This window comes from Leptopilina boulardi, unplaced genomic scaffold (assembly GCF_019393585.1).
Source record: "Leptopilina boulardi isolate dan_hultmark-lab unplaced genomic scaffold, ZJU_Lbou_2.1 LbouV2_199, whole genome shotgun sequence".
NCBI classification, from domain to species: Eukaryota; Metazoa; Arthropoda; class Insecta; order Hymenoptera; family Figitidae; genus Leptopilina; species Leptopilina boulardi.
Genome location: NW_026137750.1, coordinates 105,210 through 123,500, shown reverse-complemented (window position 1 = coordinate 123,500; position 18,291 = coordinate 105,210). Strand labels below are relative to the sequence as shown.

The 18,291-nt window shown below is 24.7% G+C and overlaps 3 protein-coding genes across 6 annotated transcripts; 2 read left to right on the top strand and 1 right to left on the bottom strand.

Annotated features, from left to right (window-relative positions):
• Positions 1–33: 33 nt before the first annotated feature.
• LOC127278214 (uncharacterized) lies at positions 34–4,248 on the top strand. Its single transcript, XM_051299814.1, has 8 exons — positions 34–671; positions 797–1,297; positions 1,451–1,638; positions 1,995–2,068; positions 2,151–2,262; positions 2,391–2,453; positions 2,826–2,980; positions 3,261–4,248. The coding sequence occupies exons 1-8, from the start codon at positions 539–541 to the stop codon at positions 3,391–3,393; spliced, it is 1,359 nt and encodes a 452-aa protein (XP_051155771.1). The 5' UTR covers positions 34–538; the 3' UTR covers positions 3,394–4,248.
• Positions 4,249–4,693: 445 nt separating this feature from the next.
• On the bottom strand, positions 4,694–6,999 carry LOC127278211 (uncharacterized). The gene is made up of 3 exons (XM_051299811.1): positions 6,712–6,999; positions 6,319–6,530; positions 4,694–5,912 (listed from the first exon to the last, which is right to left on the bottom strand). The coding sequence occupies exons 1-3, from the start codon at positions 6,994–6,996 to the stop codon at positions 4,889–4,891; spliced, it is 1,521 nt and encodes a 506-aa protein (XP_051155768.1). The 5' UTR covers positions 6,997–6,999; the 3' UTR covers positions 4,694–4,888.
• Positions 7,000–7,150: 151 nt separating this feature from the next.
• LOC127278210 (calcium-transporting ATPase type 2C member 1) lies at positions 7,151–18,246 on the top strand. Of its 4 annotated transcripts, none has more exons than XM_051299810.1 (16): positions 7,151–7,273; positions 10,635–10,844; positions 11,189–11,278; positions 11,344–11,441; positions 11,754–12,012; positions 12,126–12,462; positions 13,066–13,259; positions 13,357–13,551; positions 13,759–13,915; positions 14,018–14,188; positions 14,538–14,853; positions 14,937–15,122; positions 15,219–15,366; positions 15,505–15,600; positions 15,679–15,820; positions 15,941–18,246. In XM_051299810.1, exons 2-16 carry the CDS (start codon positions 10,665–10,667, stop codon positions 16,072–16,074), a joined length of 2,703 nt encoding a protein of 900 aa, XP_051155767.1. In that variant the 5' UTR covers positions 7,151–7,273; positions 10,635–10,664; the 3' UTR covers positions 16,075–18,246. The 4 variants fall into 4 exon arrangements, with proteins under 4 accessions (XP_051155767.1, XP_051155763.1, XP_051155765.1 ...); XM_051299806.1 differs by lacking the exon at positions 7,151–7,273 and adding an exon at positions 9,201–9,298; XM_051299808.1 differs by lacking the exon at positions 7,151–7,273 and adding an exon at positions 9,995–10,015.
• The last annotated feature ends 45 nt before the right edge of the window (positions 18,247–18,291 follow it).

The window sequence follows — 18,291 nt, the reverse complement described above, 5'->3', positions numbered from 1 at the left end:
GAATTCAGAGCCCCGCTCCCCCCAACAAAAAAAGTGAACATAACCTAAAATTTGTGACATACGTATTTATTATATACTTTTATTTATAAAATGTGTGTATCGTACCAATTTTATTATTAATAAATGACGTAAGAAATTTTTCAAAAATAGTTTTAATTAAATTATATTCACTAAAAGTTAAAATGTAAACTATATAGAAAAAAAGTGAAAAATTTCAGCATTTGACGTTTTGATAAGAAAAAGAAGAGAAGACGAGAGATATATATTTATCATCTTAATGTCAATCAACGTCATTTAATTTTCTCGAATAAAAAATGCAAAAAATTCCATCTAGAAATACCGTTACACGTTTTTATGTTGAATTTAAACATTTGATTTTCTAAATAAAATTCAGTGAAAACATAATTACAATTTTCTATTTTTAAATAAATCTTTGATCCAACATATATTCACATTTTGACATTTGATGTATTATATATTGTAAGTGTCTCAAGTTTGGAGAAATCAATTATTTATTTTTGCATAATAATAAGCAGTGATGTTTGATTTATCACATTCGTCCTCTGATGAGGCTCAGGTCGACTCCGGACATGTCGAAAGTGATAAACGTAAATCCAATCGTAGGGGACGAAGATCGAACAGTAATTTTGCCGAGACAAATCGACCATCAGGTTATTAATTGATTCATAATTAGAAAATATTCTATTTTTATAAAAAAAAAAACATTTGAATTTTGCAAATAAATGACAATTTTTTAAATCTAGAAATAAAAATAGAATTCTTCTTCTTCATTTAGGTTCCGATGGCACACGACGTGAAGAGAATCCTTTTAGTTTTAAACATTTTTTAAAAAATGATTCACAAACAAATTATCAATATGCTGGTGCAAGACCAAAAGTATATACAGTTCATTCATCGAATAATAATTCTGTTGGCCACGAGAGAGAAGCTGGACTTTATCCGTGCAATCCCACTGAATTACCCGATTTTGTTCAAGATCATTTAGTAATTGAACAATGTTATGTGGATCACGATAGAATTACATCACCCGCTACTGATGTGGATAATTTACCTGATTTTGCATTAAACAGTATGGAGAGGCGACAAAATCATCGTCATTCAAATGATATAAAAAAGCACATTAATGATTGTGGAGAGAAAAATTTTTCCTTCGATCTTGCCGATAATTTAGAGAGAAGAAGTAGAAATAATATTTCAACAAATTCTTTACATCCAGATCCTTTGGATTTGCCAAATTTTAATAGCAGTGAAAATGCCAGTGGATCTGATTCCAGAAGTAAGAGTTTGGAAATTGGAAAAATTATAAAATTAAAAAAAAATTAAAATTAATTAATTAAAATTTACTTTCAAAATTTTTAAAAATTTATAAAAAAAAATTGAAGTTAATTTTAATGAGATTATGAATAATAATTTAATCATTAAATTTTAGATTTTCCACTTGATCTACAAATACCACCAGATGAATCGAATGATGTTCTTGTGAATGGTCAATCTAATGGAGTTTCAAATATTGTTAAATCGTTACCAGACTTTTTAAACGATGGTCCCATTCGAAATACTGGTGCAGTTTCTAACGATAGGCTTGATTCGTATGCAAATGATTCTACAGAACTCAGGGTATTTATCATTATTTGTTTTCTCAATAAATTGAATTTAAACTTTTTTATTTTATTTTAATAATATTCTATATAAATTTTTATTGTAATTTAAATAAAGTACAAACATTGAAGCGCTTAAATATCCCATAAAATTCATTACTTAAAATTTCTTTTTACCCAACTTTTTACTTAAAAGAATTCTAATTTAATCGATTCTTAATTTATCAGATTTCTCATTCAACAGAATTTTAAATTATTTGAATTTTTATTATTATTATTATTACTATTATTAAGAAAATAAAGTATCTAGGTGAAATTTAGAAATAAACTTAGAAAATAATATAAAAATTTATTTAATTGCTTTTTTTGTTTCAGTTAACTTTGGAAAATGAGAGATTAAATCGTGAATTAGAAATTGCACGAAGACAAGCTAGTGAAAGGGCATCGAGGTATTTTAAAAAAAAAAAGATCATTTATATTGAATTGAATTCAAATTTTTATTCTAAAAATATTAATATAATTTATTTACAGAATAAAAGTGTTGGAAAACCAATTACTGTCAAGAAGACAAGAAGATCATGAAGAGACAGTGAATCTTGAAAAGGCTATGGAAAAAGTGGAAGATAATTTAAAACGCAGTACAGTAAGTACATTATATGTAAATTTTCTTCTTTTATTACATTTTACTACTTCATTTTAAAAAAAGAATGAAAAAACCGTTACTGATGAATTTTAATAATATAACAGAATTCATTTTTTTTTCTCTTACAGAAGCGAGCAGTTCTTGCAGAGAGTATGTTAGTAGTTGTAAAGAAAGAAATCGTAGATTTGACTGTACGTATATTTTACGACTTTTCTCTTTTTACAAATAATTGATACATTTTTTTTTATTATTTATAGAATATTACAGGGATTATTATTCTTTTTTTTAAATCATCTAAAATTATGATTTTTCTTCTTTTTTTCACAATGAATGAGTTTATGTAAAAATAATAATTATTTTTTAACAAAGTTTGTTATTATTACTTATTCAAAAGAGTTTAATTTAGATGATAATTGAAACAAAAAAAAAAAAAAACGTTAAATATTTTTTTTTTAAATTTCTGTGTGAATATTAAAAATTTTGCAACTTTCTACTATGTATATTTTTAAAAAATTTTATTAATATTTTTTAGTTCAATATAGATAATACATTAATTGTTTTAGAATGAAATTTCACTGCTGCGTGCAGAAAATCGAGAATTACGAGCAGCCATTGAAGGTGGATGTAGTAATTGTAATAGTTCTTGTGCTGATGGAAGAATAAAACGATTGGCTAGTGAATTACGTACTGCAGCCTCTACAGCAGAAGTTTCTCTAAGGTTTTTAAATTTTTTGGTTTATTTAAAAACATTTTTAATTGGAAAAATTCAACTATCAATTAATTTGTAAACTACCCACTAAATACTATTTTTGATTAAATTATTTTTAGTTTACTCAATTTTTTTTACTAAATTTGTAATTAAAAATAAATTTAACTATATTATTTATGAGATTAATAAAATAAATTTAATTTTTTAGGAAATTTGTCCTATAATTATAAAATTAATAGAAAACGAAAATAAAAAAAAAAAATTTTTATCAAAAATAAATCTATTTCAGACAACTGATGTCCGGTGTTGGAAATTTAAGAGTATTAGCATCGGCATTAGAAAATGTTAATAGGATAGAGGATAGAACCAAAGATTTCTTGCCAGATTCTGATGACGACAACGCAACTGGACCAGCGTTGTAAAAAGAAATCTAATTTAAGTTGCGTATGACAAAAAAAAATTGTGACAACCTAGTTTCTTTTATTTGATTTTAAAATCTTTTTATTCCATCATTGTAATAATCTATGATCATTCTTTAAAGAAAAAGATCATCGAAACAAATTGAAATCTATTTTAATAATTTTATTTTTAACAATATTTTTTTTGTACATATTAACATAGAATTGTTTCTTGCACTTGTATAAAATCGTAGGCAATTTTTTAATACCGATTATATTTAAAACAAAATATTTAATTTCAAATTCGGTTATTGACATTTATGAGAAATATGAAATCTTTCTGGAGAATGATGTGAAAATTAATCTTTCAAGAATATTATCACAAATAATTTTTGTATATCTCTATTTAAATTTCTATATATTCTATATATATATATATGTATGTATGTATGTATGTATGTATGTATGTATGTATTTCAAGTTTCCAATAATATTAAAAGTGAAACGAAATTTTGCAAATTTTTTTTGTTTTAATAATAATAATTCATCAATAAAATTGATGAAATAAATTCAGTGAATATTTCGATATACAATATAAATATATATGAAAAACATAAATTGAAAATTAAATTTAAAAAAAAAATGAAAGAAAAAGTTTCGGTCATTTATATATAATATAAATTTAAGATTTGATTATTTATATTCACATACAGTTGACAGTGTAAGTGTTTTGTATTAGTAGCATAACTCTGTGATCAATAAAAATTGGTAAATAAATGCGATTGCTGTCAATATATTTAAATAAATTTTTAATTAATAATAATGGAGATAAACACACTTTGTACTTTGTCATGGAAAAATATTTATATATTTAAAACTTATTTATCATTTATTTCAATGAAAAAAAAAAAATAATAATTAGGTACATGAATCTTTAATTTTACAAAAAATTACACACCATAAATTATGTACATTTAAACTTTATACTTAATTTTAATATATTAAAATTTGTAAATTATACTTTATACACTGTTTAATCGACACTCGTGACAAATCTTCAATTATATATTTCACATTTTTATTTGATAATTTTTCTTCGAATTTTATTTTTTAGTTTAATAAAATTTAAATAAAAAAATAAAATTCAATACATATTCAGAGTAATTTTTTTTTTACTTATATTTTAGATTTTAGAAAATTGTTTACATAATTTTTAACTAATTTAAAGTGTCTTTTAATAACAAAAAAAAAACTTTTTGATTCAAGTTTCAAGAATTAATTTAACTATTTTTTTTTATGATGCGCAGTATTTAGTAGTGGAAAATTAAACGAAAATTAATTAATCTTTATTTTATCTATTGTCTATACATAAATAAATATTTTATAAAAATCACATATATTTGAGCAAAAAACGTTGACTAAGGGGAGATTAAAATTATGCAAAATAGATTAAAATAAATTGGAAAATCAAAGTTTAATGATTTTAATAATAAAATTTAAAAAAAATAAATAATTTGTATTAATCCAATTCTTCTAACATTGAAAGTATATCAGTCTGAGTTTCCATATGATTCGTTTGAATACTCAACCAAGATCGACAATCATGATTTGAATCATCACAGCCACTTGATTCACAGGTAAAATTTCTCGTTTGTGTTTCTGTCGACACTGTCGTATCAACAAAATGTGACCAAGCTGTTTGCGTTTGAATATTCGATAAACCCAAATCAGATGGTAAAATTTCATCACAAGTTTGCGTACACGAATTATTATAAAGTTGAAGTGGTTCAATATTAAAGCTTTCCGTTGTTTGTGTCTCATTACTAAATGTTCGTGACAATGAATCTGAATCGAATAATGATTGACAATATGCCTGTTCTGTTTGTGTTTCAATACTACTGAATCTATCAGTAAAATCCTCAGCGAGAATTGAATCAACTTGTGTAATTTTATTTGTCTCTGAAAATGAATATTCATTGACAATATTTGCATTATCCTCGCAAAATGTATCATTTAAATGGGCAAATGGACTTTTTTCAGGACTAGTTTGTGTACCCGATGTACTTTTATCTTCCCATAATTCTGGAAGAGCAACATCATGACGTAGCGGTAGAGGACTACTGGGAAAAAGATTGTCATCAGTTAATCTTACGTCTTTTTTAATAATTACACCGGTCGATTTCACTTTAAGTTTGTCATGTTTTTTAATTTGAGATGAAATTTTAATTATTTTCTTCATTGTATTTGATGTTGTTTGTGTTTCTTTGGAATTTTGAAATGTTTCTCTTCTTTGTATTTCATTTGTTTGGGTTTCCTGTGTTATTTCACTTTTTTGTTTTTCATCTAATTCATTTATTGTATCAGTTTGAACGGCAATATTTTGTGTGAGTTTGGGAATTATTGTGACTGCTATTAAAATACCTTTGGTTACCATTTTACCATTTTCTTTTTGAACAACTATAGTTGAATTTGTCAATTGTTTACTTCGTAATTGAGGATTACAAACTGAAGTGATTTCTGTTTTGTTCTTTTTTTTTGATGGCCTATGAAAAATTGTTAATTAATTAATTTACATTAAAAAATAATACAAATGAAAAAAGTCAATATTTTTAATTTTTATTAAATTTTTAAATTTAAAATCAACGAATTGAAATTATCTTTAAATATTGAAGATAATATTTGAAAACAATATCAATTATTTGATTAAATAATATTTTGAAGATATTAAAAAAAAATTTTTATTCAATTTTTGCAATGTGATTTCAATTATTTGACTGAATTAATTATCTTTAAAATTTTTAACAAATTTACAAAAAGTTTTGTAATATCAAATCATACGGGACAAGAGTCCTGAAAATATCTATACTTATTTCTTTTAAATGTTTTTGAAATTGAAAGAAAAATAAGCAAAGAGGACAAAAATAATAATTTTAATAAAAAAGATTTTACCTATTTTTCTTGTATTTTTGATCGACTTCGTGTGAATTACGTTTAGCATGAGTAAGAAGTGCTTCATAGGAATTGTAAAATTTTTCGCAAACTTTACATTCAAAACGTATTCCACAAACTTTAACATGTGCCTCTTTTGCAGCTTCAGTTGAAAAACTCTTAGGACACAAAATACAAGGATACTTTCTCTCAGCATGAATTTTTAAGTAGTGCTGTAAACATTTTGTAAAATTTAAATATTATCAATAAAAAATTTGTTAAAAAATAATAAAAATTTTGCAACACAAAAAATTATAAACATGCAAATACAAAAACAAAAATGAGTCAACAAAAAATTCTGTTTATCAATAATTGAGTAAAAACAAATAGATTACGAAAATTCAAAATTCTCACCTGCTTTAAATATCTTTTTTGTGTGAAAAATCTATTACAATTAATAGCATAAATACAATTATTAATAGGACAATGATATTGAACATTTTTTTCATTTTCTTCACTTGCTTTTAATTTGTAATTTTTATCTTTATGAACTTTTAAATTATGCATACGATAACGGGCAATATTTTTGAAATGCATATGACATCCCTCACAGCGAATATCATTTAAAACAATACTTAAATCCTCCTCAGAAGGACACACTTTTTTCACTGAATTTTCTGTTATTTGTTCCATTGCCATATAGCATATTATTAAACCATAACCAACCTTTATTTTAAAAGAACTCGAAATTTACAACTTTCATTATATACAACTAATTAAATATTTAATGAGTCCGTGTTTAAAATTATAATTTAAAACATTCGAAAACTAAACATGTCAACATCAGTGTGCATGCGTAAAAATTTCAGAAAAACTGGAAAAATTACTGTTCCAACTGATAAAGACAAGAGTCAAAAAGTTTTTCCCCCAAGAGTGCATACAGAAATAAGTGACACCACAACAGTATTGGCTTCTGGTATGTTATTTCAATTGTTTTTTATTAATTTAATATAATTAATATATTTAATAGCAAAAGATCTATTTATTAAATTATGTTTCTTCCCGAATAAATAGACATTATTTATATATGTGTTAAATAATGTCCCTTATGTTATATCGGGAATTTTTGACAATTTGATGGTTATGTTCGAATTTTTTTTTTCTATGAAAAAAATAGCAAAATATATTTTGAAAAGTGTTTCTAATGATAAATGTATGTAACTGCTATTCTTTTTTGTATAATTTTTTCATATATGCAAATTATAATTTTTTTTTTTTTGATATTCGCGAATTTTGTAATACGTATAACTAACCTAACTTTCCTTAACCTTCTCAGCAAGGCGCCAATTTCAAATTTATTATTTTAAATTTAAGAGAAATTTTTTTGTTTATAATTTTCAAATTAAATTTTCCATTGTGAGAAATTTTTATTGATTTTTATACTAGTTTAAAATATTTTGGGACGCATGATTTGCACCCAAAATCCATTACATTAAATTGTCAAAGCATCGAGATTTATTACATTGACTCTCCAATACATGGATTCTTCAAAACGTCGACTGACCAAAACATCGACTTGTAAAATTATCGACTCCTCAAAACATCGAATTTCCAACTGGTCGAATTTCAAAATGATCCATTTTTTGCAACGTCGATTCTTCAATGCATACATTTACCATCACATATCCTTATTAAAACATCGAATTGTTAATTCATTGAATTTCCAAAACATGGAATTTTCATAGCTTTGAATTACCAAAGCATCGACTTGTTATAACGTCGATTTGTCAAAAAATGAATTTTTTAATGCATCGATTTACAAAAACACTGATATTAGAAAACGTCGACTCGCAAAAGCATCGACTTTTGTTTACATTGAATTTTTAATACAGAGATTCTCCAAATTATCGACTAACCAAATCATCCATTTGTCAAACTATAGATTTGCTAAAACATTACATTTGCAATACATCAATTTAGCAAAACACTTATTTTCTAAAACTTTGACTCGCCAAAGCACTGACTTTTTAATAGATTACCTCGTCAAAAGAACGAATTTTCAAATCATCGATTTTCTAATGCACTAACCTGCAAAAGCATCAAATTTCCAATACCTCGACTTCCGAGTACATCGATTTTTTAAAACATTAACCTGTCATAACATCAACTTTCCAATACATCTACTCGTCAATGCATCGACTTGTCAAAGCATAGAATTTTTAATACATAGATATGAAAAAGCATAGACACTTTTTTGCATTGAATATCCATTACATCGAACTTTTTTTTTCACTAGGGTTTACTCTCTATGTTGTTAGTAGGTAAGGTAGATTAAGATTGTGCGGGAAATTTTAAATTAATATAATATTTAATTATGTTTATTAATAAATGTTTTTTATAACATTTAGTTATTAAATATTGTAAATTTCATTGTTTTCTGTTTTTTTTGGTAATATAAAATCTCTCAATATTAACAAGAAAATGATATTTTTATTGATTTAATAATATATACAAATTATTGTTTTATATGTTTCTCATAGATGTCTCTACTTTACCAGTTTAATGTACTAAAACTGAAATAAATATATTTAGAATTGTATTCCATTGACAAATTGCCTTTCTTTTTTAAAATTATTCTCTTTTAATAATTTCTCCTTATTTTTTATGAAATATATTTAATAACTAAATGTTATAAAAAACATTTATTAATAAATATAATTAAATATTATATTAATTTAAAATTTCCCGCACAATCTTAATCTACCTTACCTACTAACAACATAGAGAGTAAACCCTAGTGAAAAAAAAGTTCGATGTAATGGATATTCAATGCAAAAAAGTGTCTATGCTTTTTCATATCTATGTATTAAAAATTCTATGCTTTGACAATTCGATGCATTGACGAGTAGATGTATTGGAAAGTTGATGTTATGACAGGTTAATGTTTTAAAAAATCGATGTACTCGGAAGTCGAGGTATTGGAAATTTGATGCTTTTGCAGGTTAGTGCATTAGAAAATCGATGATTTGAAAATTCGTTCTTTTGACGAGGTAATGTATTAAAAAGTCAGTGCTTTGGCGAGTCAAAGTTTTAGAAAATAAGTGTTTTGCTAAATTGATGTATTGCAAATGTAATGTTTTAGCAAATCTATATTTTGACAAATGGATGATTTGGTTAGTCGATAATTTGGAGAATCGCTGTATTAAAAATTCAATGTAAACAAAAGTCGATGCTTTTGCGAGTCGACGTTTTCTAATATCAGTGTTTTTGTAAATCGATGCATTAAAAAATTCATTTTTTGACAAATCGACGTTATAACAAGTCGATGCTTTGGTAATTCAAAGCTATGAAAATTCCATGTTTTGGAAATTCAATGAATTAACAATTCGATGTTTTAATAAGGATATGTGATGGTAAATGTATGCATTGAAGAATCGACGTTGCAAAAAATGGATCATTTTGAAATTCGACCAGTTGGAAATTCGATGTTTTGAGGAGTCGATAATTTTACAAGTCGATGTTTTGGTCAGTCGACGTTTTGAAGAATCCATGTATTGGAGAGTCAATGTAATAAATCTCGATGCTTTGACAATTTAATGTAATGGATTTTGGGTGCAAATCATGCGTCCCAATATTTTTAAATAAATAAAATATTTCGAAAATTAAACAAAAATTACGGACTGAAATTCTGAAGAGGGATTTTAAACACATGTATACAGTATGTGTGTATATATATATATATGTAATTATATATTTATAAAGAATTGTCATGTAGGTTTCATACAGTTTCATACACGTAATTGAATATCTGTCATTCGTGTCCACATTGTTTCGTATACATTGTTTAGAGTTTTTCAATAATAAAGATTGTTTTGTGAAAGAAATTAAATATACATATATATATACCTATATGTATGAAATAATAATGCATACGAGACGAGTGTTGCAGTTAAATCTCATACTTTATTGTATGTAGCAAAAAACAATCCTCCTCTTGACATTCCCGTATAGTAAGAACTTTGTTGATTTGATTCGATCTTCTATATAGTATTCGCTATATAAACTCACGGCCTTGTTAAATGTGCTTTAAACTGTAGATTTACGACCTTCTTTTAATGTTCTTCGTTTATAAGTAACAATTATTCTCGTCGATAACTGCTTATACGTGCAGATTGTATCATGCATTCGTCAGGAAGTGCATAAAATATAAAAATTTTTGGAGAAACAATGTCTCCTGTGCGTGAATAATATAATAAATATTTGTATAAATTTATTGTATGATTAACAAATTTATGATAAGAATGTTTTGTTTGTTTTTTTTTTTGTTTTCTCTGCAGAAAAGTGAAGAACCCCTTGGGGAAGAGATTATGTGGCTGACAACAGCCGAAGCAGCGAGTCTTGGTGCTGAAGAAGTTGCTGCTCGATTACATGTTGATTCGAGAACAGGACTTTGGTGGCAAGAGGCCGATCAAAGAAAACAACTAGCTGGTTTCAATGAATTATGTCTAAAAGAAGAGGAGCCAACGTGGAAAAAATATGTTGAGCAGGTAATAAACAAAATTTTTATTATCATAATTGTAGAATATAAATTTATAACACTGAGAGAATTATGACAATATTGTGAACCAAATTTCCTGCAAAAAGTTTTTAATATTTGAAATTATTATTAATTTGTAATTATCAAATATTGTAAATTGAATTTTTGATAAAAATTTTCATAATTTTGACAAAATTATATTACTTATTATTAAAGTGTAAAAATAATTTGTTTTACAAATTTAATTAAATAAATATTTCCTTAGTTTTTTTTTATATTTCTTGAATGTTTCCTTATTTTTGAATATTTTTCAAGGCAAATAATGACTGAATTGTTTTTCTTTCTTTTTTTCAGTTTAAAAATCCACTTATTTTATTATTATTGGGTTCTGCGGTTGTTAGTGTTTGTATGAGGCAATTTGATGATGCTGTCAGCATAACAGTGGTAAGTTAATTGATTTAAAAATCATAAATCACAGTCTATATGTATATGTTATTAATTGTTTCTAGGCCATAATCATAGTAGTAACTGTTGCATTTGTGCAAGAATATCGTTCAGAGAAATCTCTAGAAGAATTAAGTAAACTTGTGCCTCCAACATGTCACTGGTAATTATTTTTAAATATTTTTAAACAAATTATGTGTCTTAAATTTTATTTTCATTCTCTAAATTTTTATCTATTATTATTAAAATAAAGTATTAAAATTTATTTTAAATTAATTTTTAAATTAATTACATTTTACTTGTCAATAAAATTTGATATTTAACAAATTTTTTTAATTATTTTCTTTTCTATATCATTCGTAATAAAAATTTATAGAAGAAATGTTTTTATTTCAGATATAAATAATTTTATTTTTATTATGAAATTTGAATATTCATTTTTACAAATAATAAATGAAAATATTTTTCCTTTTAGCCTAAGGGAGAGTCGTCTGGAAACATTTTTAGCGCGGAATTTAGTTCCTGGCGATGTTATTTATTTGAATATTGGCGACAAAGTCCCAGCTGATGTTCGTTTATTTGAATCAATAGATTTAGCTATTGATGAAAGTAGTTTTACTGGAGAAACAGAGCCTGCTCAAAAATCAACGGCTCCATTGCTTAAGGCTGATGAACATTCTTCGAAAGGAAATATTGCATTTATGGGAACTCTTGTGCGATGTGGTCATGGAAAAGTAAGAAACTGATTAATTTTATTAATTGTAAAAAGATTGATATAAAAATTTATTATTATTTTTTTCATTAGGAATATTGAAATAAAAAAAATTGAAATAATTTATTATTTTAGGGAATTGTCGTAAATACAGGTGAAAAAAGTGAATTTGGCGGAGTTTTTAAAATGATGCAAGCCGAAGATGCACCAAAGACACCATTACAAAAAAGTATGGATATTTTGGGAGCTCAACTTTCATTTTATTCATTTTTTATTATTGGCATTATTATGATATTGGGATGGGTACAAGGAAAAGCACTTCTTGAAATGTTTACTATAAGTGTTAGTTTGGCGGTTGCTGCTATTCCCGAGGGTCTACCAATTGTCGTAACTGTTACTCTTGCTCTTGGTGTAATGCGAATGGCAAAAAGAAAAGCAATCGTTAAAAAATTACCCACTGTCGAAGCTCTAGGTAAGTTGTGAATTTTTAATTTTAAATGAAGCTGAAGTACGCAACGTTTATATAAACGATTTTTAAAGAAATAATTTTTTAAAATGAAAAATTCTATAATTTTTTGCCTAAAAAATATTTTTTTATAATTTGTTGACTAATGAAAACTACAAGAAATATTTTTTAGGCAAAAAATTAAAGAAATTTTTCATTTTAAAAAATTATTTCTTTAAAAATCGTTTATATAAACGTTGCGTACTTCAGCTTCGTAATTTTAAAATTAATTTTGTTGAAAATTTTTGACGACAATAAAAATATTATTGTAAAACAATTTTTTGTTTTTGTAATTATCATGCAATTTACTTTGAATGTATAATGTTTACTTTATTAATTTGAAAGTTAAGTGTCTGTATTTTTCATAAGATGATTGTTATCAAAGAAGAATTTTAAATTTATCATATCGAATTACTTATCTTGAAATTGATTACCAATTAATTGAGAAAATGATAATGATAACGATGATAGTAATGAAAATATTATATCAATATTATAAAAAATTATTTCATGAAATACCTATGCAATTTATAATTTATTTGTGTTTTTTTTTTTATATTTTAAATGCAGGATGCGTGAATGTCATTTGTTCTGATAAAACTGGAACTTTGACAAAAAATGAAATGACTGTTACAATACTCATTACATCGGAAGGCTATGTTGCTGATGTTAGTGGAACTGGCTACAATAATGTGGGAGAATTACGATTACGAAAATGTGACAATGCCGAATTAGCACGAACTGCTATAAATAATATGCTTGAGGTAAACAAATTTCTTTTTAAAAGAAATAAAAATTTAAATTTGAATAACAAACTCATTAAATAAATCCTTTTTTTTTTTTTTTTTAAATGACTTTTAGGTTGGATGTGTTTGTAACAATGCTGTTATTCAAAATGATACTTTACTCGGTCAACCAACTGAAGGAGCAATATTATCTGTTGCTATGAAACATGGAATGTATGGAGTAGCTGAGAAATTTCTTCGCCTTCAGGAATATCCATTTTCGTCGGAACAAAAGATGATGGCTGTTAAATGTTCTCCTAAATATGGAGAAGTAAATATAGTTTCTAATTTATTCGATAATAATATTTTTATTACTAATTTTTGTTTGCTTTCTATTTTTTCAATTTTTATTTATTAACTTTTTTCCTATTTCTTTTTATTTACGTTTTTCTATTTATTTTATTTAAATTTTTTCCTATTTATTTTATATTGAGAATTTAAAAAATAATGAACAAAATTGATAATTTTTTTTTTTTAGAACAGACAAGAAGTTTTCTTTGTAAAGGGAGCCTTGGAGAAAATTCTACCGCAGTGCACAAAATACTCAGCAAATGGACAATTGTATCCGCTAAATCAAAAAAAAGATCAGGAACTACTTGCCGAGGCTTATGAAATCGGACAGCAAGGTTTAAGAGGTAATTATTACGATAATAATAATAGTTACTTTTTTTTTAAATAAAATATTAATTTAGATAGGTATACAGGCTTAAAAATACAAATAAATTTTTTTTTTGCAGTGATTGGATTGGCTCGTGGATCTTCACTTCAGGATCTTGTTTATGTGGGTATGGTTGGTATTTGTGATCCACCAAGACCACATGTTCGTGAAGCAATTACAACTTTAATGAATAGTGGAGTTACAGTGAAAATGGTTACTGGAGATGCTAAAGAAACAGCTTGTGCCATAGGTAAATTTTGTTTTTAATTATTTTACTTTTTTCCATACTTTCATTTTATTTAAAATATTATTATTTTCTTATTTGCTTTTATTCTATTTATTTCTATCTATACTCTATTTATTCTATTTTAATTTATTTCCTTTTTTCTTCTATTTATTTTTGATTTGTGAATATGAAAAACACATTAAGAAAATTTTGTACTTCAAAAATTCAGTTTTATACTCTAGATTGTTTTTATTATTATTATTATTATTATTATTATTATTATTATTATATAAATTATTAATTGAAAAAAAGAAAAATTATTAAAATTGAAAATATAAAAGTAATTAAAATTTTCTTTCTCTTCTTTTTGCAGCAAATATGATTGGTTTAGATACATTGCATAAAAAAGTTATGTCGGGCAATGAAATTGATGCCATATCAGAACGTCAATTAGAGGAAGTGATCGACAATGTCAGTGTGTTTTATCGTGTCACTCCAAAACATAAATTGTGTATTGTTAAGGCTTTGCAAAAAGGAGGAAATATCGTTGGCATGACGGGCGATGGTGTAAATGATGGAGTTGCTTTGAAAAAAGCTGATGTTGGAATTGCCATGGGCAAAAATGGAACAGACGTTTGTAAAGAAGCGGCTGACATGATTCTCGTTGATGACGATTTTCAAACAATTATGTGAGTTTAAATATTTTTTTTATAAATTTTATATAACTAGTTATTTTCTTTAATAAATAAATAAAAATTAATTTTTATTATAGTGGCGCTATCGAGGAAGGAAAGGGAATTTTTTACAATATTCGAAATTTCGTGAGATTTCAACTTAGTACAAGTATAGCGGCATTATCGTTAATTGCACTCGCGACTCTAATGAGTATTCCAAATCCTTTGAATGCAATGCAAATTCTTTGGATTAATATTATTATGGATGGTCCACCAGCACAGAGGTAATTTAGTTTTCTAAGTTGTCGAATTAATTTAAATATATATAATTTAATCTCTTTTTTTCATTAATAAAATTTGTTGTATATATTTTTTTTTAGTCTCGGTGTAGAACCAGTTGATAAAGATGTTTTAAATCAGAAACCTCGTAACGTGAAAGAGCCAATGATCACAAAAAGTCTTGTTGTCAATGTTTTATTATCGGCCACAATTATAATTATTGGTACTCTTTGGGTTTATAATAGAGAGGTAAAATAAAATATTTCTAAATAATTTTTTTCTTTATCGAAGAAACAAAAAATATTTTAAATAGACAAAAAAAGTGTTTAAAAAGAAAAATAATTTAGAAAAAAATTTAATAAAAATGTTTTTGTTTTTAATTTTTAGATGACATCGGGAGGAATTACGGCTCGTGATACAACTATGACATTTACATGTTTTGTATTTTTTGACATGTTTAATGCCTTAAGTTGTCGTTCTCAGGTAAGACGAATAATTTAAATTCACCTCTATTAGGATGAAAATAAGAGCTATTTTAATTTTTTTTTTTATATTTTTCAGACCAAGTCAGTATTTACAATTGGCTTCTTTAGTAACAAAATGTTTCTGGTAGCCGTGACTCTATCAGTGGTAGGACAATTGTTAGTTATTTATTTTCCACCTCTTCAAAGAGTATTTCAAACAGAAGCTTTGACGTCGAAAGGTATTTAATTGAATATACATATTTCATTATCATAAAAAAAACCGTAAAAATTGAATGTTTTTTTATTTAAATTAATCAAAATTCGATTTTTATAAAAATGGACAATTTGAATGTTTACAGATATTGTATTTTTGGTGTCATTGACGTCGAGCGTTTTTATTATCAGTGAGATAAAGAAATTCTTCGAGCGACAAGTTAGTCGACGTCGCAGTGGAGCAAAGCAATATAGTAAGTTTGGCATGGATTTTGTATGACATTTAAAACGCTCCAAAACCGAACAAGTCAAAATTCGCGTACAGTGAAAAGACTACAAGACGGGGAGCGCTATCAGTATTTCGAAAAAAAATACCAATAACATTCTTTAACTCTCATTTTCTCGTGTTCAAAACTCAGAATCACATTCCAGAATCGTTCTCAAGCAACGAAAAAAGAAACAAACAACTGATTTATATATATATATAATAATACGAATTTTGCACTATTTTCATAACTTTCCTATATATATAAAAAAATAATCAATTCACTTCTTGTCATTTATGAAAAGAGAGACAAAGAGAGGCATTTTTCGAACATTTTCTCTCTTGAATAGAGTAGTTTTTAACACTGTGACGTGCACGGACCATATTTTGTCCCAATTGCATTTGATTTGTTAAACTATTGCACTGTGCTTGTATTTTTCAATAGTGTCATTTTTTTTTGTTTATATATTTAATATGATGAGAGGTGATAGCGATTCTATATAGAAAAAAATTCTATTACAATTAATTTTATAGGGAAAAAATTTTACATTTAGACGAGTATTATTCTAAATTCTATACATTAGAAGTAAATAAAGTAATTTAAAAAAATTTGTTTAATTCTACATTGTAAAATTTTACATAAATTATTTTGTTTTTTTTTTTTTTTAATAAATTTTTAACTCTACTCTGTTAAATTAAACATCAGAAAACTCTACTTACTATTTTAAATAATAAATTTGTTAATTTATTATAAAATAAAATTTTTCACAATACAATAAATTTTATATAAGAAAAAAAATTGTACACAAAAATTTTTAATCATTTTACAATTTAATAAATTTTAATTCTTTACTATTAAATTCTAAAAATAATACAATTAATAAGTTTAATTAAATTAAACTTTATTTTATTTCACTACAATATGTAATTTTTTCGTGTACAGTTTATTAGAGTATTAATTTTTGTCTATTTTCATAGAATTGCTACCATCTCCTATGATGACCAAATGTTTTACATTTTACACTATAATATATTTATATTGTGATAGTCATGAAAACGTGCATTTGCGTGTACGACGTGATAATTTTAAACAAGTTAGTGCATTTGATTTATTAAAAAAAAATATATATATGGAAATCAAATAATTTCACTCATGTACAGAGAAATTTTGACGATTTTTATCTCTTATCAATTGATCGAATTATTACTGTTGGAAGTACAGTGTTGGGCAAAATTTTAGGTACATTTAAAAAAAAAATTATTTTATTGCTTTTTATTCCCATATACTGTCCTTTATATATTTATTATTATTTAGAAATTGTTTTAATTAATAGATAATTTTTATTTGTTACTCGTTATTTTTATCTACCATTTTATTTTTTAAATAGAAAATTTAATTTTTATTTTATTAAAACAATTTTTGTTGGGCAATTTAGTAGAATTTCTTTTAGTCACACTCTGTTATTAATAATAAAATATAGGATAAATTTTTTTTCACTTTACATAAGCGCACATTAAATTGAATATATATATATATTTTTGTAATAATTGAAAATTAATTTTTCTTAATTATAGTTATATTTATAAGTTAAATAGAAAAAAAACTACTATAAATCAAGAAAATCAAAATTTCTATATTTATTTATTATTTAAAGTTAAAATTATCTTCAATATTTATATACATATTGCTCATATTTGTATTCTGTTATAAAATTTTATTATAAAGAGTGTTAAATAATTTTTTTGGCACTTATTTACAAATGTATTGAATTATATAGATATATGTAAAATTTAATAATTAAAGGAATTGAAAGTCAATTTTAATAAAATAATGATTAAAAATTATAAAAGTATTATTAAGATCGAATTTTATTAAAACAATAAAAAAAATTATTTGCCCAACACTGTATATATTGATATTTTTTATTTGCTAAAATAAAAATTGGTGCTTTTATTCAATAAATAACTGAGTATATTCGATCTTTTTGAATGCTGTGAAACTGTAATATTATGTGAATCTCAATGAACAAAATGAGATTTTCAATAATTAATGCTAATCCAGAAGATGTCGCAAATGTTTCATTTTACAAAAATTTTTAAACATTTATTGCTCAATTATATATTTTGTACAAAGATTTTAATTTATTTCATATATATTTAAATAAATTAAGAATGAATCATATCATATATATAGAAATTTTATTTAAATTTTAGTTTATCTTAAGGGTATTT